This window comes from Dipodomys ordii, unplaced genomic scaffold, assembly GCF_000151885.1.
Source record: "Dipodomys ordii isolate 6190 unplaced genomic scaffold, Dord_2.0 Scaffold33, whole genome shotgun sequence".
NCBI classification, from domain to species: domain Eukaryota; kingdom Metazoa; phylum Chordata; class Mammalia; order Rodentia; family Heteromyidae; genus Dipodomys; species Dipodomys ordii.
This window is the reverse complement of record NW_012267249.1, coordinates 7,019,771-7,039,834: the sequence shown is the minus strand read 5'-3', so window position 1 is coordinate 7,039,834 and position 20,064 is coordinate 7,019,771. Positions and strand designations below refer to the sequence as shown.

Here is a 20,064-nt window from a genome sequence, read left to right as displayed (position 1 = left end):
GCGCTGTAGCTCAAGTGGTAGAGCGCTCGCCTTGAGCTGAAGAGCTGAGGGACAGCGCCCAGGCCCAGAGTTCAAGCCGCACGACCACAAAAAAAAAACAAACATAATACACAAGAACATGCAGTACCTCCTGATACTCCAAAATCCTTTCAGACAAATAACAAAGTAAACAGAAAATCAGTAAAGGGCTTAGAATGTGACAGTGCTAGAGTTCTTGTCTAGCATGCTTGAAGCCCTTGGTTCAATTCCTCAGTACCACATAAACAGAAAAAGCCAGAAGTAGCACTGTAGCTTAAGTGGTAGAATGCTAGCTTTGAGCAAAAGAAGCTCAAGTACAGTGCGTAGGCCGAGTTCAAGCCCAGGACTGGCAGAAAAGAAGAAGAAAAGAAAATCAGCAAAGATAAAAAAAAACCCTAACCAACACTATAGCCACTTAAATGTTAAAGAATACTCACATAGTGATAGCACTCTTTTGTTCCTTTAGTTGTTCATGGTTGTTTCTTTGTGTGTGTGTGTATTTGTTTTTTTTGTTTTTTTGGGTCTAGTCGTGGGGCCTGAACTCTGGGCCTGGACGCTGTCCCTCAGCTCTTCAGCTCAAGGATAGCACTCTACCACTTGAGCCACAGCGCCACTTCTGGCTTTTTTCTTTTTGCTTATGTGGTGCTGAGGAATCCAACCCAGGGCCTACAAGGCATACAAGGCAAGCGCTCTACCACTGAGCCACCTTCCCAGCCCCTCTTTGTGTGTGTATGTGTGTGTATGTCAGTCCTGGGGACTGAACTCAGGGCCTGGGCACTGTCCCTAAGCATCTTCTGCTCAATGCTAGCACTCTACCATTTGAGCAACAGAGCCACTTCCGGCTTTTACTGCTTATGTGGTGCTGAGGAATTGAACCCAGGGCCTCATGCATGCAAGGTAAGCACTCTACCACTGAGCCACCTTCCCAGCCCCTGCTGCACTATTTATGAAAGCCAAAATAGCCGGATCTTAGAAATGTAACACACACACACACACACACACACACACACACAATGGAATTTTACTCTTATCAGAAAAAATAATATTATGTCATTTGCAGGCAAATGGATGGACCTAGAAAAAATTATGCTAAGTAAAATAAGGCTCAAAGTGACAGTGCCTGTGTTATTTCATACGTAGAAGCCAGATCTAAAAATATAAATATACATGATAATTTATACAGGGTTTCATATATACACAAACAAATTGACTAAATGGTTATATACTTAGGGAAGTAATCCAATGATATAACTCCTCTGAACAACTAACAAATTATTTAACAAAATGAATCCCAGGAAGCTAAAACACTTTCAGGGGGAGGAGTGCAAGGGAGAGGGGCATACAGATGGAGAAAGGAATAATGAGCAAATACAATCATTTTATTCAACATATATAAAAATTGAACAACATAACTTGAGAATAAGATGTAATGGGGAAAGGATGAGGAGAATGATGAATGGGTGACATGGACCACAACGTATTATACTCTTAACTTATAGAATTGAAACCTCTTTATACCACTAATTATTAAAAATAATAGTAAAATCAGTTTCTTCAAATTACTAAATGGAGTTATAATTTAGCAATACTACTTCTAGATATATAAATAAGCATTACTGCAACAACATTATTTATAATAGATAAAAGGTAGAAACAACCTATATCTATCAACTGGTAGACAACAAAATGTGTTATATTTATATAAAAGAGTATTTAGCAATAAAAAAGAATTAAATATTGACATATCCAACATGTATACACCTTGAAAATTTTCTCTAAATGAAAACTAGTCCTAAAAGACTACATATTGCCGCGTGCCAGTGGCTCATGCCTGTAATCATAGCTACTCAGGAGGCTGAGATCTGAGTTCAAAGCCAGCCCAGGCAGGAAAGTCCGTGAGACTTTCCTAGAAAGTCACTAGAAACCCACTAGAAAACCAGAAGTGGTGCTGTGGCTCAAGCAGTAGAGCGCTCGCCTTAAGCTGAAGAGTGCAAGGACAGCACCCAAGCCCAGAGTTCAAGCCCCACGACTGACAAAAAAAAAAAAAAACCTACATGTTATATGATTCAACTTTGATTTTTTTTTGGGGGGGGGGTCTGGTCATGGGGCCTGAACTCTGGGCTTGGGCATTGTCCCTCAGCTCTTCAGCTCAAGGCTAGTGCTCTACCACTTGAGCCACAGCACCACTTCCGGCTTTTTTCTTTTTGCTTATGTGGTGCTGAGGAACTGAACCCAGGGCCTCATGTATGCAAGGCAAGCACTCTACCACTGAGACACCTTCCCAGCCCCTGATTTTTTTTTTTTTGTCGGTCCTGGGGACTGAACTCAGGGCCTGGGCACTGTCCCTGAGTTTCTTTTGTTCAAGGCTAGCACTCTAGCACTTGAGTCACAGTGCCACTTCTGCCTTTTTCTGTTTATGCAATACTGAGGAATCAAACCCAGGGCTTCAAGCATGCTAGGCAAGAACTCTACCACTAAGCCACACTCCCAGACCATCTGTGACATTCTTATCTCCAATTAACCACAAAAAGCTTGACGTGGAGCTGGGGCTCAAAGTGGTAAAACTAAGGGACAGCATCCAGGCTCTAAGTCCAAGTCCAACTTAAACTACAGCACAAAAATAAATAAAATTTTTAGAGAACCAAATGCCAGTGGCTCCAACAGGTAATCCTAGTTACTCAAAAGACTGAGATCAGGATTAAGATCCAAGTTCAAAGAGCCCAGGTAAAAAAAAATTGCAAAACTCCATCTCCAATTACCAAGGAAAAAAGCCATGTTGGAGACATGGCTGAAGTGGTAGAACACCAGATGTGAACACACAATAAGCATGAGGCCATGAGTTCAAGCCCTAGTATCAGAGAAAAAAAAAATTATAGGAAAAATTTGCTTCTATACTGAACCTGTACAATTTTTTTTTGTCTCAGCAAGGCCAAATGGGCTCACAATCAGCCAAAAATCTGGCTATCACTAACACAGAGCAGGCTGCTCTCCTATTTATCCCTATAACGCAGAGGCCCAGCTCCTCTGCTCAGATTCATTGAGTTCAGATTTACAATCTACTCACAAATCGCTAGTTTGAATAGGGTAAAATTTACAGAAGGTAACCATTAAAAGACTTTGAAATAAGATCAACAGTTGAACATGTATAAATTTTTTCTCCCTAAACAGAACACTATTAACAGCCATTCACATTGTATTAGGTCATATAAGTAATCTAAAGATGATTTAATATATAAAGAAAAATCATAGCTGGGTGCCAGGGGCCTGCAATCCTAGCTACTCAGGAGGAACTGAGGATCGTGGATCAAAGCCAGCCCAGGCAGGAAAGTCCGTGAGATTCTTATGTCCAATAAACCACCAGAAAAACAGAAGTGGCATTGTAGCTCAAGTGGTAGAGCAGTAGCCTTGAGCTGAAGAGCTGAGGGTCAGCCTGCTCAGGCCCAGAGTTCAAACCCCATGACTGACAAAAAGAAAGAAAAAAATAATAAATGTGGCAAAGACAAATGAAAATCAAGGATTTGTTCCCCAGAGCAAGCCATCATTTTATTATCTTACCAAGCCAGCAGTAAGAGAAGGTGCAGACTGTCCAAGGGATTGGTTTCTCATTCGAACAAGGTTTGATGCTTCTCCTGAAGACTGCCAAGAGGCCTGTCCCACACTGCTGTGTACACTGCTGGACAAAGGAAGTAGCTGCTTACCTTCAAACACAAGAGTCAGAAAACATACATGTGACTATTCATGAATGAATGATGAAATACAAATGCAATAATGTCATAGTGGTACAACCATGTTGATACAAACAAGGTAAAGTTCTTCCTTCTTCCATTTTAGAATCTATAGTTTTTATAAGTTTTTATAATGTCTTGGTTGTGATGACAATTTAAGTTAGATATTAAAATGAGTTAACTATTTTCAGTTTTCTGTAATATTTACCATCATGACAGCCTTCCCACCCTGAAATCCAGTTTAGCAGTTTTCCAATCCCTTCCAGCCTACCTAGTTTCTTACCAATTCAGTGCAAAAGTACTGATATGAACAAATACTCCTAGACAAGTATGACCCTTAGGAGTTTAGAAGGCAACTAACTGCTTTCACCAGACTGTGTGTGTAGTCAGGTTTACTGACAGTCTTCATCTCACACAGAGACATCAAAGTCACCAAAAAAGACAAAGCATCTAGAACTAACTACAATGACTTTCTAGGTGAGGTACAAGTTCCATCTCTTCTTCACAACATTTTTTCACACTGCTAGTGATCTAACCAAAATAAATGTGTCTTTGTCACTTCCTTGTCCAATGTTTAAAGAATTAAATCAAACATTTTGACATTCTAAAAAAAGATTCCCAACATCTGGAGTTGTGCCTTCCAGTGGTATAGTACCTGCCTATTAAGCATAAGACTGAGTTCAAACCTCATCACAGCAAAAAAAAAAAAAAAGAACTAATGTCAAAAAATAATAATAATAAAGTTTAAAAATAAGCTGAGCACCTCAAAACAGTAATCCAAGCTACACATGAGGCTGAGATCTGAGAACTGTGATTTGAAGCCAGACCAGGCAAGAAAGTCTCTAAGGCTCTATCTCCAACTAACCACCATAAGGCTAGAAGTGGAGGTGTGGCTCAAGTGGTAGAGTGCTAGCCCTGAGAAAAAAAGCTCAAAGACAGCCCTAAATTCCAACCTCAGGGCTGGCACAAAATAAGTAAATAACTGCCCCAAATCCAGACTATCATTGCTGGCTTCAACTCTTTCCATTCTTTTTCATATCCATTCACTCACTAAACTTGAATATTATGCCTTGACTCTTGGTCACACAATGTACTTCCATAACAGACTTATTTGAACAGAAATTTAACGAAACTAAACGAAAAGAAAACTAAGATGTAAGAGAAAGTAAAGATTAAGAATGAGGGGCTGGGAAGGTAGCTCAGTGGTAGAGCATTTGCCTTGCATGCATGAGGCCCTGGGTTCAATTGCTCAGCACCACATAAGCAGAAAAAAAAAGCCAGAAGTGGCACTGAGGCTTAAATGATAGAGCACTAGCCTTGAGCTGAAGAGCTGAGGGACAGCGCCCAGGCCCAGAGTTCAGGCCCCACGACCAAACCCAAAAAATAAAATAAATAAATAAATAAAAAGATTAAGAATGATTAATTGGGGCTGGGAAGGTGGCTCAGTGGTAGAGTGCTTGCCTTGCATACATGAGGTCCTGGGTTTGATTCCTCAGCACCACATAAGCAGAAAAAAGTCAGAAGTGGTGCTATGGCTCAAATGGTAGAGTTCTAGCTTTAAGCACAGAGAGGCTCAGGGACAAAGCTCAGACCTTGAGTTCAAGCCCTAGGACTGGCAAAATAATAATAATAATAATAAATAACAATAAGCCAAGCATCAGTGGCTCATTCTTATAACCTTAGCCAATGAAAAGTTGACATCCAGAGAATAGCAATTAGAGAACAGCCTGGACAGAAAAATTCACTAGACTCCATCTCCAAAATCATTGGCAAAAAAGCAGAACTGGAGATATCAGGCAAGTGGAAGAGCACTAGCCTAGCATGAGGCCCTCATTGCAAATTCTAGGAGCACCAAAAATTGTTTAAATATAAAGTAAGTCAGGTGCTGGTGGCTAACACCTGTAAATCTTAGCCACTTAGGAGACAGCTCTGAGGATCCCAGTTTGAAGCCAGCCCAAGCAGAAAGTCCATGAGACTTTTATCTCCAATTAACCACACACATAAAAAAAAAAAAAAAAAAAAAAGCCAGTAATAAAGCTGTGGCTTAAGTTGCAGAGTGCTAGCCTTGAACAAAAGAAGCTCAGGACAGTGCCCAGGCCCTGGATTTGATCCCCAGCATCATTTCCCTCCAAAAATAGAGGAGTGGGGAGGTCTGAATCTAGAAAGATAGTCTGTTCCTATCATAAGCATAAAGAAAGCATCATTTAGCAAAGGTATCAGGTTATTCTCTGCAAAATCTTTAGTATGTTTAGTACCCAGATACAAAAACATCTAAGCAAGTATAAAGCACGACTTAAAGTTGAAATCCAATTAACTGAAAATTCTATAGAAAGAACTATCAAATACAACCACATTTCCACACTTCACAACCCAGTTGTCATGGACTTACCTCATAGGATGTAAAGAAAGAATTTAGCATTTTAGAACAAAGCACTGGATTTTGTTTGTTGAATACTCAAAAGAAAAATAGCTAATCCAAATAATTTTTCAAGTCCAAGACCTGGACTCAAACTCAAACTTGCTTTCCCTCAACTGAGTCACACCTCCAGAACCCTCCCCTATGGTTCTTTAAATCAAAATTTAAAATTTGAAAAAAAAACAAACCCATAGATATTTACCTGACAGAGAACTGGCCAGGCTTCCTCTTCGTAACTTACAGTCATCCTGACTAAGTTGTCGCTGGAGTTTAGCTTTTCCAGTAGATGAAAATATGTCAGGATTACTGAGCTTCCTAAAGAGCAGGGGACTAAGTCCAGTTACCACATCCTTGAAAGAATAAAGAATAAAACATCAATTTTCAGTATATTTCCAGAAGCATAAGAACTTTATAGTAAACATTCATTAAGTACCAATATTTTATATTTCCTACTTAACAGCTAAAGCTTGAACCATAATTCTTAGTAAAACCTTGGTATACTATGTAATGACACAGAATAGTGATTATGAAATGCCAAAGGAAAAATAAGAGAAGGATCACAGATGACTAAAGCCACAGAGTACCAGCCTTGAGTGAAAAAAGATGATTAAAGTCCCCACACACACCTTTTTATTTAGTCTGCTTATTTATTCATTTATTTTCTGAGACAAGACTTTACCTGACTGGCCTCAAACTTCTGGATACAAGTGATCTTCCTGCCTGAGCAGCCAGGACTATAGACAGGAACCAATGTGCCTGGCTGCAGGATTTTTAATCCTTAAATAAGAGAGACCTGTTAGCCAGGCTTGGTGGCTCTCGCCTGTAATCCTAGCTACTCTAGGGGCTGATATCTGAGGATCATGGCTCAAAGCCAGCCCGGGCAGAAAAGTCTATAAGACCCTTATCGCCAATAAACCACTCAGAAAACCAGAAGTTGTGTTGAGGCTCAAGTTGTAGAGTGCTAGCTAAGGGACAGTGCCCAGGCCCAGAGTTCAAGCCCCACAACCGACAAAAAAAAAAAAGCCTGGGCAGGAAAGTCTGAGAGACTCTTATCACCAATAGGCCCAGAGTGCAAGCCCCACAACCAATAAAAATAAATAACAGACCTGCTGCTATCTGTCATGCAAAGTCAGAAATACCTCTAATACTCAACAAGTCCAATATTAAAGTTTTGTTTATATGCCTATAATAGAAGCCAAATACATATTTTCAAAGGGAAATTATGAAGAGATAAACATTTTAGGCAAATATTCACCTCATTATGCTAATGAGACATATTTCAATGAAGACAACTGCTATGTAGTCTGTTCCACAAAGGTTCATGTACTGAAAGTACAGTCATCAATGTAGCAATGTTGAGAGGTGGTAGAACTTTTAACAGGTGGAGTCTAGTAGGAAGTACTTTAGGTTACAGAGTAGAAGGAATTAATATAGTTCTTGAAGGATCCTACTTAGTTCTCTCAATACTGAGTTATAAAAACAGTAAGCCTGCGGCTGGGAAGGTGGCTCAGTGGTAGAGTGCTTGCCTTGCATGCGTGAAGCCCTGGGTTCGATTCCTCAGCATCACATAAGCAGAAAAAGCTGAAGTGGCGCTGTGGCTCAAGTGGTAGAGCACTAGCCTTGAGCTGAAAAGCTGAAGGACAGCGCCCAGGCCCAGAGTTCAGGACCCACAACTGACAAAAAACAAAAAACAGTAACCTGGCTCCTGAATCTCTCTGGCTTCCTGTATTACCATGTGATGTCTCCCTCTTCCATTCATTCTCATCATGAAGCCATCCAGCACATTATGATATAGATTTTGTTTTTTGTTTTTTGCTCAAGTCTAGTGCTCTGTCACTTTGGTTCTCTGGTGGCTAACTGGAGATAAGAGCCTCACGGGAACCTTTCTGCCCCAGCTGGCTTTAAACAATGATCCTCAGGGGCTGGGAAGGTGGCTCAGTGGTAGAGTGCTTGCCTTGCATGCATGAGGCCCTGGGTTCTATTCCTCAGCACCACATAAGCAAAAAGAAAAAAGCCGGAAGTGGCGCTGTGGCTCAAGTGGTAGAGTGCTAGCCTTGAGCTGAAGAGCTGAGGGACAGTGTCCAGGCCCAGAGTTCAGGCCCCACAACCGGACCAAAAAAAAAAAAATAATTAAAAAAAATAAAAAATAAAAAAAACAGTGATCCTCAGAGCTCAGCTTCCGGAGTAGCTAGGATTATAACTGTGAGTCACCAGTGTCAAGCTGAGTTAAAACGTTGTTCTTCATAAAGTACCTAACTTCATATATTTTGTTATAGCAACATATTAACATAGAAGTTAAAATAAACATAAACAGTCCATCAGGCTGGGAATGTGACTTAGTGGTCCAGTGCTTGCGAAGCATGCATGAAGTCCTGGTTCAAGTCCTCCATACCACATACACAGAAAAAGCCAGAAGTACCATTGTGGTTCAAGTGGTAAGAGTGTTAGCCTTGAGCAAAAGAAGCTCAGGGAAAATGTCCAGGCCCTGAGTTCAGTCCTCACAACTGGCAAAAACAAAACAAACAACAACAACAAAAAAAAAAAACAGTACATCAAACTAACCTGGACATCACAGATAGAATAGAAAGCGTAAGGGGAAATAAATGACACCTATGCCATTTAGCATTTACAAAATGAGACATGAAGCCAGGCACCAGTGGCTCACACCTGCGATCCTAGATACTCAGGAGGCTGAGACCTGAGGATGAAAGTTCAAAGCCAGCCCTGGCAGAAAATCCATGAGACTCTTATCTCCAATTAAACACCAAAAAAGCCAGAAGAGGGGCTGTGGCTGTGGGAGAGAGGCAGTCTTGACCAAAAAAGGTTAGGGACTGGGCCCAAACCCCAAATTCAAGCCCCAGAACTGGCACAAAAATAAAATAAGTAAGACTTGAGACTAGGAGTGTGGTCCCATGTCAGAACACTTGCCTAGTGGGCAAGAAGTCCAGGGTTTTAATGTCTAGTTCTAGGGAAAGGAAGAAAATAACAAGTTTGAAGTAACTTGAACTATGGAAATTCTAAGAGCCATAAGGGAAAACACAGTAAAATGCTTGATTCTCTGAGAAAAGTTGAAACAAAGATTAGTTCACAAACACACAAAGTGCTAATAGTGGTTGGTGGTAACTACCTAGAATATAATTTATAAATGCAAAGCATAAAAATGAATGAAATAGGGATACAGGTGGACCCATTGTAACAATGAGATGTACAAGTCATTATGTCGAAAAATGAACTTTACAACTTTGGTGCGGGGGGAGCGGGGAGAAGAGGAGGGTAGCAGGGAGGATTGGGGGGGAGGATGGGAAGGGATGGGAAGGGGAAACAAAGGAGGAGGCTACAATGCTTGATAAGAAAGGTACTCATAATCTTGCTCATGTAATTGTAACCCCTCTGTACAGTATTTTCACAATAAAAAAATAAATTTTTTTAAAAAATGAATGAAAGGGAAAAGGGGGAGATTGAGGCATCGAAGTAACAAAGCAAATGACAAGAGCGCAGGCAACTATAGTAAGTATCTATAGTGAGAAAGATAAATTAGAAACAGTAAATAATTATGCAAAAAGAGAGGGCTGGGGCTGGGAAGGTGGCTCAGTGGTAGAGTGCTTGCCTTGCATGCATGAGCCCCTGGGTTCCATTCCTCAGCATCATAAGCAGAAAAAGCCAGAAGTGGCGCTGTGGCTCAAGTTGTAGAGCTCTAGCTTTAAGCTGAAGAGCTCAAGGACAGCGCCCAGGCCGAGTTCAGGCCGAGTTCAAGCCCCACGACCAACCAAAAGAGAGAGAGAGAGAGAGAGAGAGAGAAGGCTACAATAGCCTGTATTTCAATCATTTTTGTGGGAAGGATAGAAAAGTACCTATGACCATGGAAGGAACTAATTCTTGGGCACTAATTCTGGTAACTCATACAGAGGACTGGCTACTCACAGAGAAAACATCTACAGCAGGAAGCTGTGGATAGGGGGAAGTAAAGAGGCCTTGGGAGGCCGGGCGCTGGTGGCTCATGCCTGTAATCCTAGCTACTCAGGAGGCTGAGATCTGAGGATCGTGGTTCAAAGCCAGCCCGGGCAGGAGAGTCTGTGAGACTCTTATCTCCAATAAACCACTAGAAAACCGGAAGTGGCGCTGTAGCTCAAGTGGTAGAGTGCTCGCCTTGAGCTGAAGAGCTGAGGGACAGTGCCCAGGCCCAGAGTTCAAGCCCCATGGCCCACAAAAAAAAAAAAAAAAAGAGGCCTTGGGAGAAATTAAACAACAGTGGATACTCTGTATACAATGTGAAGAGGGAATATCCATTCCAAAAAAACTTACAAATAGGGCTGGGAAGGTGGCTCAGTAGTAGAGTGCTTGCCTTGCATGCATGAAGCCCTGGGTTTGATACCTCAGCACCACATAAACAGAAAAGGCTGAATGTGGTGTTGTAGCTCAAGTGGTAGAGCACTAGAGTTGAGCAAAAAAGTTTCAGGGACGGGCCCTGAGTTCAGGACTGGCAAAAAAAAAAAAAAAAGTTTCACAAATTTCCTAAGTCTTCATTATTCCACATAAATAATGGAGATAATACTATGTATTTCACAGGGCTAGCGTTAGCATTAAAGAAACTAATCTTTGAAAATACATTGTTTTACATGGTAACAAGAAGTACTCAGTAATAACTTATTATCATGTTTTCAAAGTATATGCACAGATTAGGTGATTATAGAAATATTTCTTTTTTTTACTGTTCTTTGTTTTAGGAAAAAAAACTTTTTAAAGACATCTTGAGGGCTGGGAAGGTGGCTCAGTGATAGAGCGTTTGCCTTGCATGCCTGAGGCCCTGGGTTTGATTCCTCCGCACCACATAAGAAGGAAAAAAAAAACAGAAGTGGCGCTGTGGCTCAAGTGATAGAGTGCTAGCCTTGAGCTGAAGAGCTGAGGGACAGCGCCCAGGCCCAGAGTTCAGGCCCCACAACCGGACCCAAAAAAAAGACATCTTGACTTTTTTTTTTTTGGTATTATCAATCTATTCTTACTTTGTTCAGCTTGAAAGAGAAGCTTTAATTTGTGCATTTCTTTTCCCTTCAGGGAAAAAAAAAGTAACTGGCTCAGGATAAAGTATGGCTTCTTTAGGTTTTGAAACATAATTAAGAACAAATTCAGCCTGAGGGGCCCACATTTTAAAGTTCTGCAGTATCATCCCAGCTGTGCCAACTTTAATGTAGCAATGTTCTCTAAGGGAGAAGTTGAGTAGCAGATGCACATCTCCTTTAACCCTTAATTTGTTGGAGATTAGCTCACTGTGTAGTTAGTTTTCTGCTTGTATTTCATCAAAGCAGGGGTAGTATATAGTATTACACTTACTAGACTGGAGTGATATTGTTGAACCATACCTCTAGTCCAGTTTTTCACTATTTGAAGGACAGGGTTCTCTGCTCCTTGCCTAGGCAAGGGCTTGAGTCCCAGTTTACCTGCTTTAGTCATCCCATAGTTTATAGCCTCACAGACACATGCCACTAAACCCAGGCTTCCCCCCATGGAAATGGAAACTCTTGGAGTTTGCTGCCTATGCTGACCTGGAAGTACAATCTTAGCCTTTGACATAGTTTGGGATAACAGGCATATGTCTTTCAATCTGAAGCACTTCCAGTGAAATAGAAAGAAAACAAGAGTGTGATCTCAGCAGCCACAGTATAGAAAGATCAAACATATCAAGTGCACTGAACATCAGTCAACTGAGATGAAGGACTGTTGTCTACTTTTTATACTACTATAATCTCAACAGTACTATGAAAAAAAGTGAACCAAATGAAAAATGAGGAAATTACAGTGTTATTTTTGTTTGTGGAGGTGGTACAAATTAAGCACAGTGGCAGAATTCTACCATTTTAATCACATCTTTAATTATTTGTGTGTGTGTGTGTGTGTGTGTGTGTGTGTGTGTGTGTCTGAGCGCATGTGCACATGCTGATAAATAGGCTTGAATTCAGAAATTGGGCACTGTTCCTTAGCTTTTTTGTTCCAGGCTGGCACACTACCACTTGAGCCACAACTCCACTTCCTACTTTTTGATGGTTAATTGAAGAGTCACTAAGATTTTTCTGACTGGGCTGGATTCAAACCATAATCTTCAGATCTCAGCCTCCTAAGTAGAATTATAGGCTAAGAGTTATCAGCACATAAATCCTTTCTTTATCTTGAGTGTGATCTCACATTTATGCTGGGGCCAATTAGGACTGTGATCCTCCTATTTACACTTTATAGCTAGGTGGCACATAACTACCACATCCAAGTTATTTGTTTTTGTGCTGATCCTGACGCTTAAACTCAGGGACTATGCAGTGCCCAAGCCTTTTGTGCTCAAGGCTAACTGCCACATGAGCCACACTCCACTTCTGGCTTTTTGGTGTTTAATTGGAGGTAAGAGTCCCATGGCTTTCCTGCCCAGGCTGGCTTCAAACTGCAACTCTCAGATCTCAGCCTCCTGAGTAGCTAGGATTACAGGCTTGAGCCACCAGTGCCCAGCCCAATTTTCTTTTTTTTTTTAAGTGGCAATGAGGTCTCCAGTTTTTGCCAGGATTAGCAACAAACCATAATCCTCCTGATCTCAGCTGCCCCCACCCCCTACCCAAGTAGAGTTATACATGTGAGCCACCACCACATCCAGCCTTCCTAAAATTCTTTTTTTTTTCCCTGAAGTTTTAGCAAGGATTTAATATAACAGGATAAAATAGAGAGAAATGAAAACAAACACAAAAGGGAAAAGATTCCTTGCAGGAAATGGGAATAAAAGACTCCTTTTCCAGAATGTCTGATTAAACATTTCAAAGTTAATGGGTTTTTAGAAGCTAGCCTTTACCCATACCCTGATTAAGAGAGGACAGGAAGTTAATAAATTTATACTGAAAACTCAGGTTTTTCAAAATGCCCATGTCTCAACCACTATGTCCTACTCTGTACCATTCACACAGTTACCAAAGTAATCCAGATAAAGCACAAGAATATACAGCTTCTCTACTTACTACCTTTTTACACTGTACTAAAATCCTACAATTTTTAGTCTCTTACTTTAGCACCTATACTTTAATTCCAAACTCAAAATATATCAAATTACAGCTCATTACAAAAATTCAGCTTCCTTTCTATATATTTTCTTTTTTTTAATTTATTTATTTATTTTTTATTTGTGAACATACTGTACAGAGGGGTTACAATTACATGGGCAGGATAATGCGTACATTTCTTACCAAGCATTGCAGCCTCCTCCTTTGGTTTACCCTTCACATCCCTTCCCAGCCTCCCCCCTCCCCCTATATTTTCTTCTCTATGTTTTTGTCAATGTATTAACATTGTAGTGCAGAGGAAAGAGAAGTCAATTGCCTGAAATAATTTTTCCACCACAGCTAACATATGGAATCAACCCAGATGCCCCTCAGTAGATGAATGGATCAAGAAAATATAGTACACACACACACACACACACACACACACACACACGAATTCTATACCTCCATCAGAAAGAATGACACCACCCCATTTGTTAGGAAATGGAAAGACTTGGAAAAAATTCTATTAAGTGAAGTAAGCCAGACCAAAGAAACATAGGTCCCATGGTTTCCCTTATTTGCAATAACTAGTATACCTCTAGAATAACCTTGCCGGACAAGCAGAAAAGGTCAAAAGCTATGTACATATGACCATATAAGACGATGCTAAGCGAAATGAACCCCAAAATAAGGACACACCAGGTTTTATCTTTGTCGCTGTCATTTTTAATGTACTATGTGATTTTTTTGTTTCTTTTGTATGTTCTTTCCTCATGGTATAACCCCTGTTTTCACTGTGTTTCATTCCAGTGCCTTGCATCTTGTATATACATTTTTCTAATTTGGGGAGGGGAAGGGAAATAACAAAATGTTGAAACAGGGAGACAGGATGACCCACTGTAACAATGAGATGTACAAGACACTATGTTGAAAACAAACTTTACAACTTGGGGGGGAGGAGTTAGGGAGGTGGGAGGGAAGGGATGGTAGGGGAAAAACAAAGAAAGGGTAACAATGTTAGATAAGAAATGTACTCAGTACCTTACTCATATAGTTGGAACCCCTCTGTACAGTATCTTTACAATTAAAAAAATATATTAATTTTTTTTCAAATTCCTCAGTGGTGCTACAAATGGCGTAGAAACTAGAATCAAACTCATCTTCTGCTATCTCCCAAAAGATTCCATTTCCTTTTCTTACTATTGCTTCTCCCATCAGCCTCATTCAAAACATTCGAATCATTTTCTATTCATTTATTCAAGAAATACTTACACAGGCTTTCCTGGCTCTGAACCATGATCCTCAGATCTCAGACTTCTGAGTAGCTAGGTTTACAGGCATGAGCCACTGGCACCCAGCAATCCCAGCTCTTGAAAAGAATTCTTTTTCTGTCAGTCATGGGGCTTGAACTCTGGGCCCTGAGCACTGTCCCTCAGCTCTTCAGCTCAAGGCGGGCACTCTACCACTGAGCCACAGCTCCACTTCCGGTTTTCTGGTGGTTTATTGGAGATAAGAGTTTCATGGACTTTCCTGCCCGGGCTAGCTTTGAACCATGATCATCAGATCTCAGCCTCCTGAGTAGCTAGGATTACAGGCGTGAGCTCCGGCGCCTGGCTTTTGAAAAGAATTTTAAGAGGCAGAGGTAGAATCATAGAAGAAAAAGCTTTTCAGATTTATGATTAAATAAGTATATGAACATGTCTAAGAATAAACAAATATTTCTAAATCTATACTGCATTCTTGTTAAAATTCTAGAGGCTTAAGAGTCAACAATGATGAATAACAATGATGAATAAGACAGCTTTCTAAGAGTTCATCCTCTGACCAAACACTGACAGCTAGAACATATATTGAGCAAATATCTAAGTTTCTAACAAATATTCTGATAATTATGTTTCAAGTACTTTACAGGTCATAGGTATACAACAGTAAATAAAACAATCTGTACTGCCAAAAAACATACTAGTGAGCTGGGAAGGTGGCTCAGTGGTAGAGGCTTGCCTTGCATGCCTGAGGCCCTGGGTTCGATTCTTCAGCACCACATAAGCAAAAAGAAAAAAGCCGGAAATGGCACTGTGGCTCAAGTGGTAGAGTGCTAGCCTTGAGCTGAAGAGCTGAGGGACAGCGCCCAGGCCCAGAGTTCAGGCCCCATGACGGGACCCAAAAAAAAAAAAAACATACTTGTAAGAGAGAGAAGCCAGCCGCCAATGGCTCACGCCTATAATCCTAGCTACTCAGGAGGCTGAGATCTGAGGATCGCGGTTCAAAGCCCAAGCAGGAGAGACCGTGAGACTCCTATCTCCAATAACCACCAGAAAAACCGGAAGTGGCGCTGTAGCTCAAGTGGTAGAGCGTTCGCCTTGAGCTGAAGAGCTGCCCCACAGCAGACCAAAAAAAAAAAAAAAAAAAAAAAGCCAGCCCAGGCAGGAAAGTCCATAAGACTCTTATCTCCAATAAACCACTAGAAAACCGGAAGAAGTGCTGTGGCTCAAGCGGTAGAGTGCTTGCCTTGAGCTGAGGGACAGCACCCATGACCGACAAAAAGAGAGAGAGAGAGAGAGAGAAAGAGAGAATTTCAGTAATCAATGCTATGATAGAGAAAAGCAAAGAGCCCTAAGGAACTAAGGGAAGGGAGAGCTAACTATTACTTTTCTAATAAAAAGTGAGAAATATCAAAAAGACTGAATGCCAGATCAGGCTTAAAGAACATCAGAAACTACTAAATGTTTCAGAAAATAAACAGTGAATGAATAAGTTCTGCTATTACAGAAGGATGACTATAGTTAATGATATCATAATGCATATTTAAAAAAAAAAATAAAGAAGAAGAGGAAGCCAGGGGCTGGTGGCTCACGCCTATAATCCTAGATCCTCAGGAGACTGAGATCTAAGGATCTCGGTTTGGTTCAAAGCCAGCCCAGGCAGAAAAGACCGAGAGACTCCTATCTCCAATAAACCACTAGAAAACTGGAAGTGGTGCTGTAGCTCAAGTGATAGAGTACTAGCCTTGAGCTGAAGAGCTGAGGGACAGCGCTGAGGCCCAGAGTTCAAGCCCCATGACTGACAAAAAAAAAAGAAAAAGAAAGAAAAGGAAAGAAGCTGGGTATCTGTGGCTCCCACCTGTAATTCTAGCAGGAAAGTTCCTAAGACTCTTATCTCATATTAACTACCAGAAAACCAGAAGGAGAGCTGTGGATCAAAGTGGTAGAGCACTAGCCTTGAGTGAAGGATCTCAGGGACAGCAACAAATTCTGAATTCAAGCCCCATGTCCAACAGCAACCAAAAAAAAAAGCCTCTAGGGCTGGGAAGGTGGCTCAGTGGTAGAGCGCTTACTTTGCATGCATGAGGCCCTGGGTTCAATTCCTCAGCACCACATAAGCAAAAAGAAAAAAAAAGCCAGAAGTGGCACTGTGGTTCAAGTGGTAGAGCGCTAGCCTTGAGCTGAAGAGCTGAGGGACAGCGCCCAGGCCCAAAGTTCAGGCCCCACGACCAGACCCTGCCCCACCCCACCCCACCCCCAAAAAAAAGCCTCTAGACTCTGCTTTTTAGATGGTCATTTCTCTATGTGTTCAAGACAGTACCTGGGCCTAAACTCAGACCTAGATGTTTTTCCTGAGCACAGCCTTGAATGAACCACTTCTGGATGTTTGGTGGTTAATTGGAGGTAAGGTTCATGGACTTTGCTGCTCAGACTGAGTTTAAACTGTGATCCTCAGATCTCAACCTCCTGAGCAGAGAGTTGGCTGGTTATTTTTTAATTAAGGTCTCACTAACTTTTCTGCTCAAGCTGGCCTGAAGCCTCAGTCTTTCTGCTCTCAGATTCCCAAGTTGCTAGGATCATAGACATAAGCCTTACACTCCAGTCTTTGGTTTTGTTTCTGTGGTGGTACTGGGGCTTGTACTCAGGTCAAGCTCTTGCTCAGCCTCCTTTACATTCCCAGCTAGTGTTCTACCAGTCTGACATTTTGTTAGTTAACTGGAAATTTTCTGCCCAGGCTGGCTTCAAATCACAGGCATGAGCCTCCAGTACTCCAGGTTTTTCTTCTTCTTGTTTTTGGTTTTGAAATAGGATCAAACTAGGTAGATCGGGCCGCTCTAAAACTCACATGAAACCCAGGCTTGCTTGAAACTCCCAATCTTCCTGCCTCATGCTCCTGATTGCTGGGATTATAAACTTATCCACACCACACCTTGTTTATACAATATCAACTGTTTCACCACACAGAAATAAATGTTTGCTGCAACAGATATGTTAATTGCCTTGACTGGATCACTACACAATATACATTATGACATACCATAAATATGGATATTATGTACCAATTAAAAAAAAATCCTGATGTGATGGAAAAATGTATGTCTATTCAAAATCAGCCAAACCAGACAAATCCAAGAGATTCTTATCTCTTTTAACCAATAAAAATGTGCACTAAAGATCTGGATCAAGTTGCAGGGCTCCAGTCTCAAGCAATAATGCCAAGTAAGAACAAGAGGTCTGAGTTCAAGTCCCACTGTGGTACAAGTAAATAAGCAACAAAGCAAACCTGGTACTGGTAACTCATACCTGTGTTCCTACCTACTAAGGAAACTGAGATCCAGAGGATCACAGTTTGAAGCCAGCCTGGGCAGAAAAGTTCTTGAGACTCCATCTTCAATTAACCAGCAAAAAGCCAGGCTGAAGGAATAGCTCAAGTGGTAGAGTGCCAAATGAACAAGAAAGGCAAGAAAATACAAGTCCTTGATTTCAAACACCTGTACCACCGAAATAAACAAATTTTACTTATTAAAATTTTCTAAAGAGAGAAATTAAATAATCACTTAACAAATATATTTTCAGCACATTATCCAAGTAGGCAATAAGTTCTAATCTTTTTTTAATAGAATGCAGAATACATTAGAGAAAAAAAAAGACTGAGTAAACGTCATTAAGATATTACAACAACCAAGACTAAATTTTATAAATCTAAATTAAGATACTGACAGTGGGAATACAGGTTTTTATTTTGCTTTGTTTTATTTTGCTGGTCCTGGGGCTTGAACTGTGGACCTGGACCTGGGCATTGTCCCTAAACTTTAGCACTCTACCACTTGAGCCACAGCGCCACTCTGGTTTTCTGGTGGTTAATTGGAGATAGGAGTCTCACAGACTTTCCTGCCCAGGATGGATTTGAACCACAAATCTCAGATCTCAGCCTCCTGAGTAGCTTGGATTACAGGCATAAGCTACCAGCACCAGGCCCGGCTATTTTTGAGTAGTTTATAGTGATACAAGTCTCACAGAGGGCTGGGAATGTGGCTCAGTGATAGAGTGCTTGCCTAGCATGCATGAAGCCCTTGGTTCAATTCCTCAGTACCACAGAAACAGAAAAAGCCAAAAGTGGCACTATGGCTCTCGAGTGCTAGCCTTGAGCAAAAAAAAAAAAAAAAAAGCTTAGAAACAGGCCCAAGCCCTGAGTTCAAGCCCCAGAACTGTCAAAAAAAAAAAAAAAAAGTATCAGAGTTCCCTGCCAGGGGCTGGCTTCAAACCGCAATTCTCAGATCTCAGCCTCCTGAATAGCTAGGATTACAGGCATGAGCCACCAGCACCTAGGCAGGAATAAAGTTTAAAAAATGCTGTGACAGCAAAATAAGCATAGTGTAACAAATGACTGGCTCAGGAGATCAAGGGAACAGAAAAAAATAAAGACCATAAATACAATTTCCAATCTGGTAATAAAACAAAAAGATAAAAGGAAAAACATATTTCAAAAGAAAAACAATAGGGCAAGGCACCGGTGGCTCACACCTGTAATCCTAGCTACTCAGGAGGCTGAGATATGAGGATCTTGGTTCAAAGCCAGCCCAAGCAGGAAAGTCTGGGAGATTCTTATCTCCAATAAACCACTAGAAAACCGGAAGTGGCGCTGTGACGCTGTGACTCAAGCAGTAGAGCACTCACCTTGACCTGAAGAGCTGAGGGACAGCGCCCAGGCGGAGTTCAAACCCCACGATCCACAAAAAAAAAAAAAATGGGTTCTATTTTAATTGCATGACAATCCACTGATCTCTGGAGATCAGCATCCTGCATCCTGGTAAGAATTTATTCCTAAACATAGATAGTTAATAATATAATATAAAATATAATAAGTACTATTCCATGTCATAAGCAATGGAGACGTCATTAACTACCCCAATAATAGACTATACAAAATCATAGTGTATCCAACTGAAACTTTTTGTCTTTTCAAAAATCATAAATCGTAGCCGGGCACTGGTGGCTCACGCCTGTAATCCTAGCTACTCAAGGAGGCTGAGATCTGAGGATCGCAGTTCAAAGCCAGCCTGGGCAGGAGAGGCCGTGAGACTCCTATCTCCGATAAACCACCAGAAAATCGGAAGTGGCACTGTAGCTCAAGTGGTAGAGCGCTCGCCTTGAGCTGAAGAGCTGAAGGACAGCGCCCAGGCCCAGAGTTCAAGCCCCATGACCGACCAAAAAAAAAAAAAAAAAATCATAAATCGTAACTAACTATAGACTTTCAAGATTACTATCAAATTAGAAAAGTCACAAATGTTAAAACACAAATGATGAAGGATTTGGTGAAAAAATGCAAATACAGGTAGGAAAAATGTAGATAAGGAAAGAGGTCCAGACAAAGTTTCAGATGACTCTAGAGGAGTTCTGTAACACAATGTCATGAATATAAGAATATAGACCCCTCACTCCAATCCTAAGCACTTCCCATGAATAAAGTAAGCCTGCTACAGGACACAGAACAATGACAGAACAAGCTAGGGCTGGGAAGGTGGCTCAGTGGTAGAGTGCTTGCCTTGCATGCCTGAGGCCCTGGGTTCGATTCCTCAGCACCACATAAGAAAAAAGAAAAAAGCCGGAAGTGGTGCTGTGGCTCAAGTGGT

At 41.1% G+C, this 20,064-nt stretch overlaps 1 protein-coding gene across 2 annotated transcripts in view; it reads right to left on the bottom strand.

Moving 5' to 3' along the window:
* Mast2 (microtubule associated serine/threonine kinase 2) overlaps window positions 1-20,064 on the bottom strand; it is a 133,422-nt gene that overhangs the window by 108,192 nt on the left and 5,166 nt on the right. For both annotated transcript variants that reach the window (XM_013016941.1, XM_013016942.1), the window contains exons 2-3: window positions 6,362-6,509; window positions 3,574-3,716 (exon numbers count right to left, since the gene is read on the bottom strand). In XM_013016941.1, the coding sequence (XP_012872395.1) occupies window positions 3,574-3,716; window positions 6,362-6,509 (291 nt within the window). The remainder of the gene's footprint in view (window positions 1-3,573; window positions 3,717-6,361; window positions 6,510-20,064) is intronic.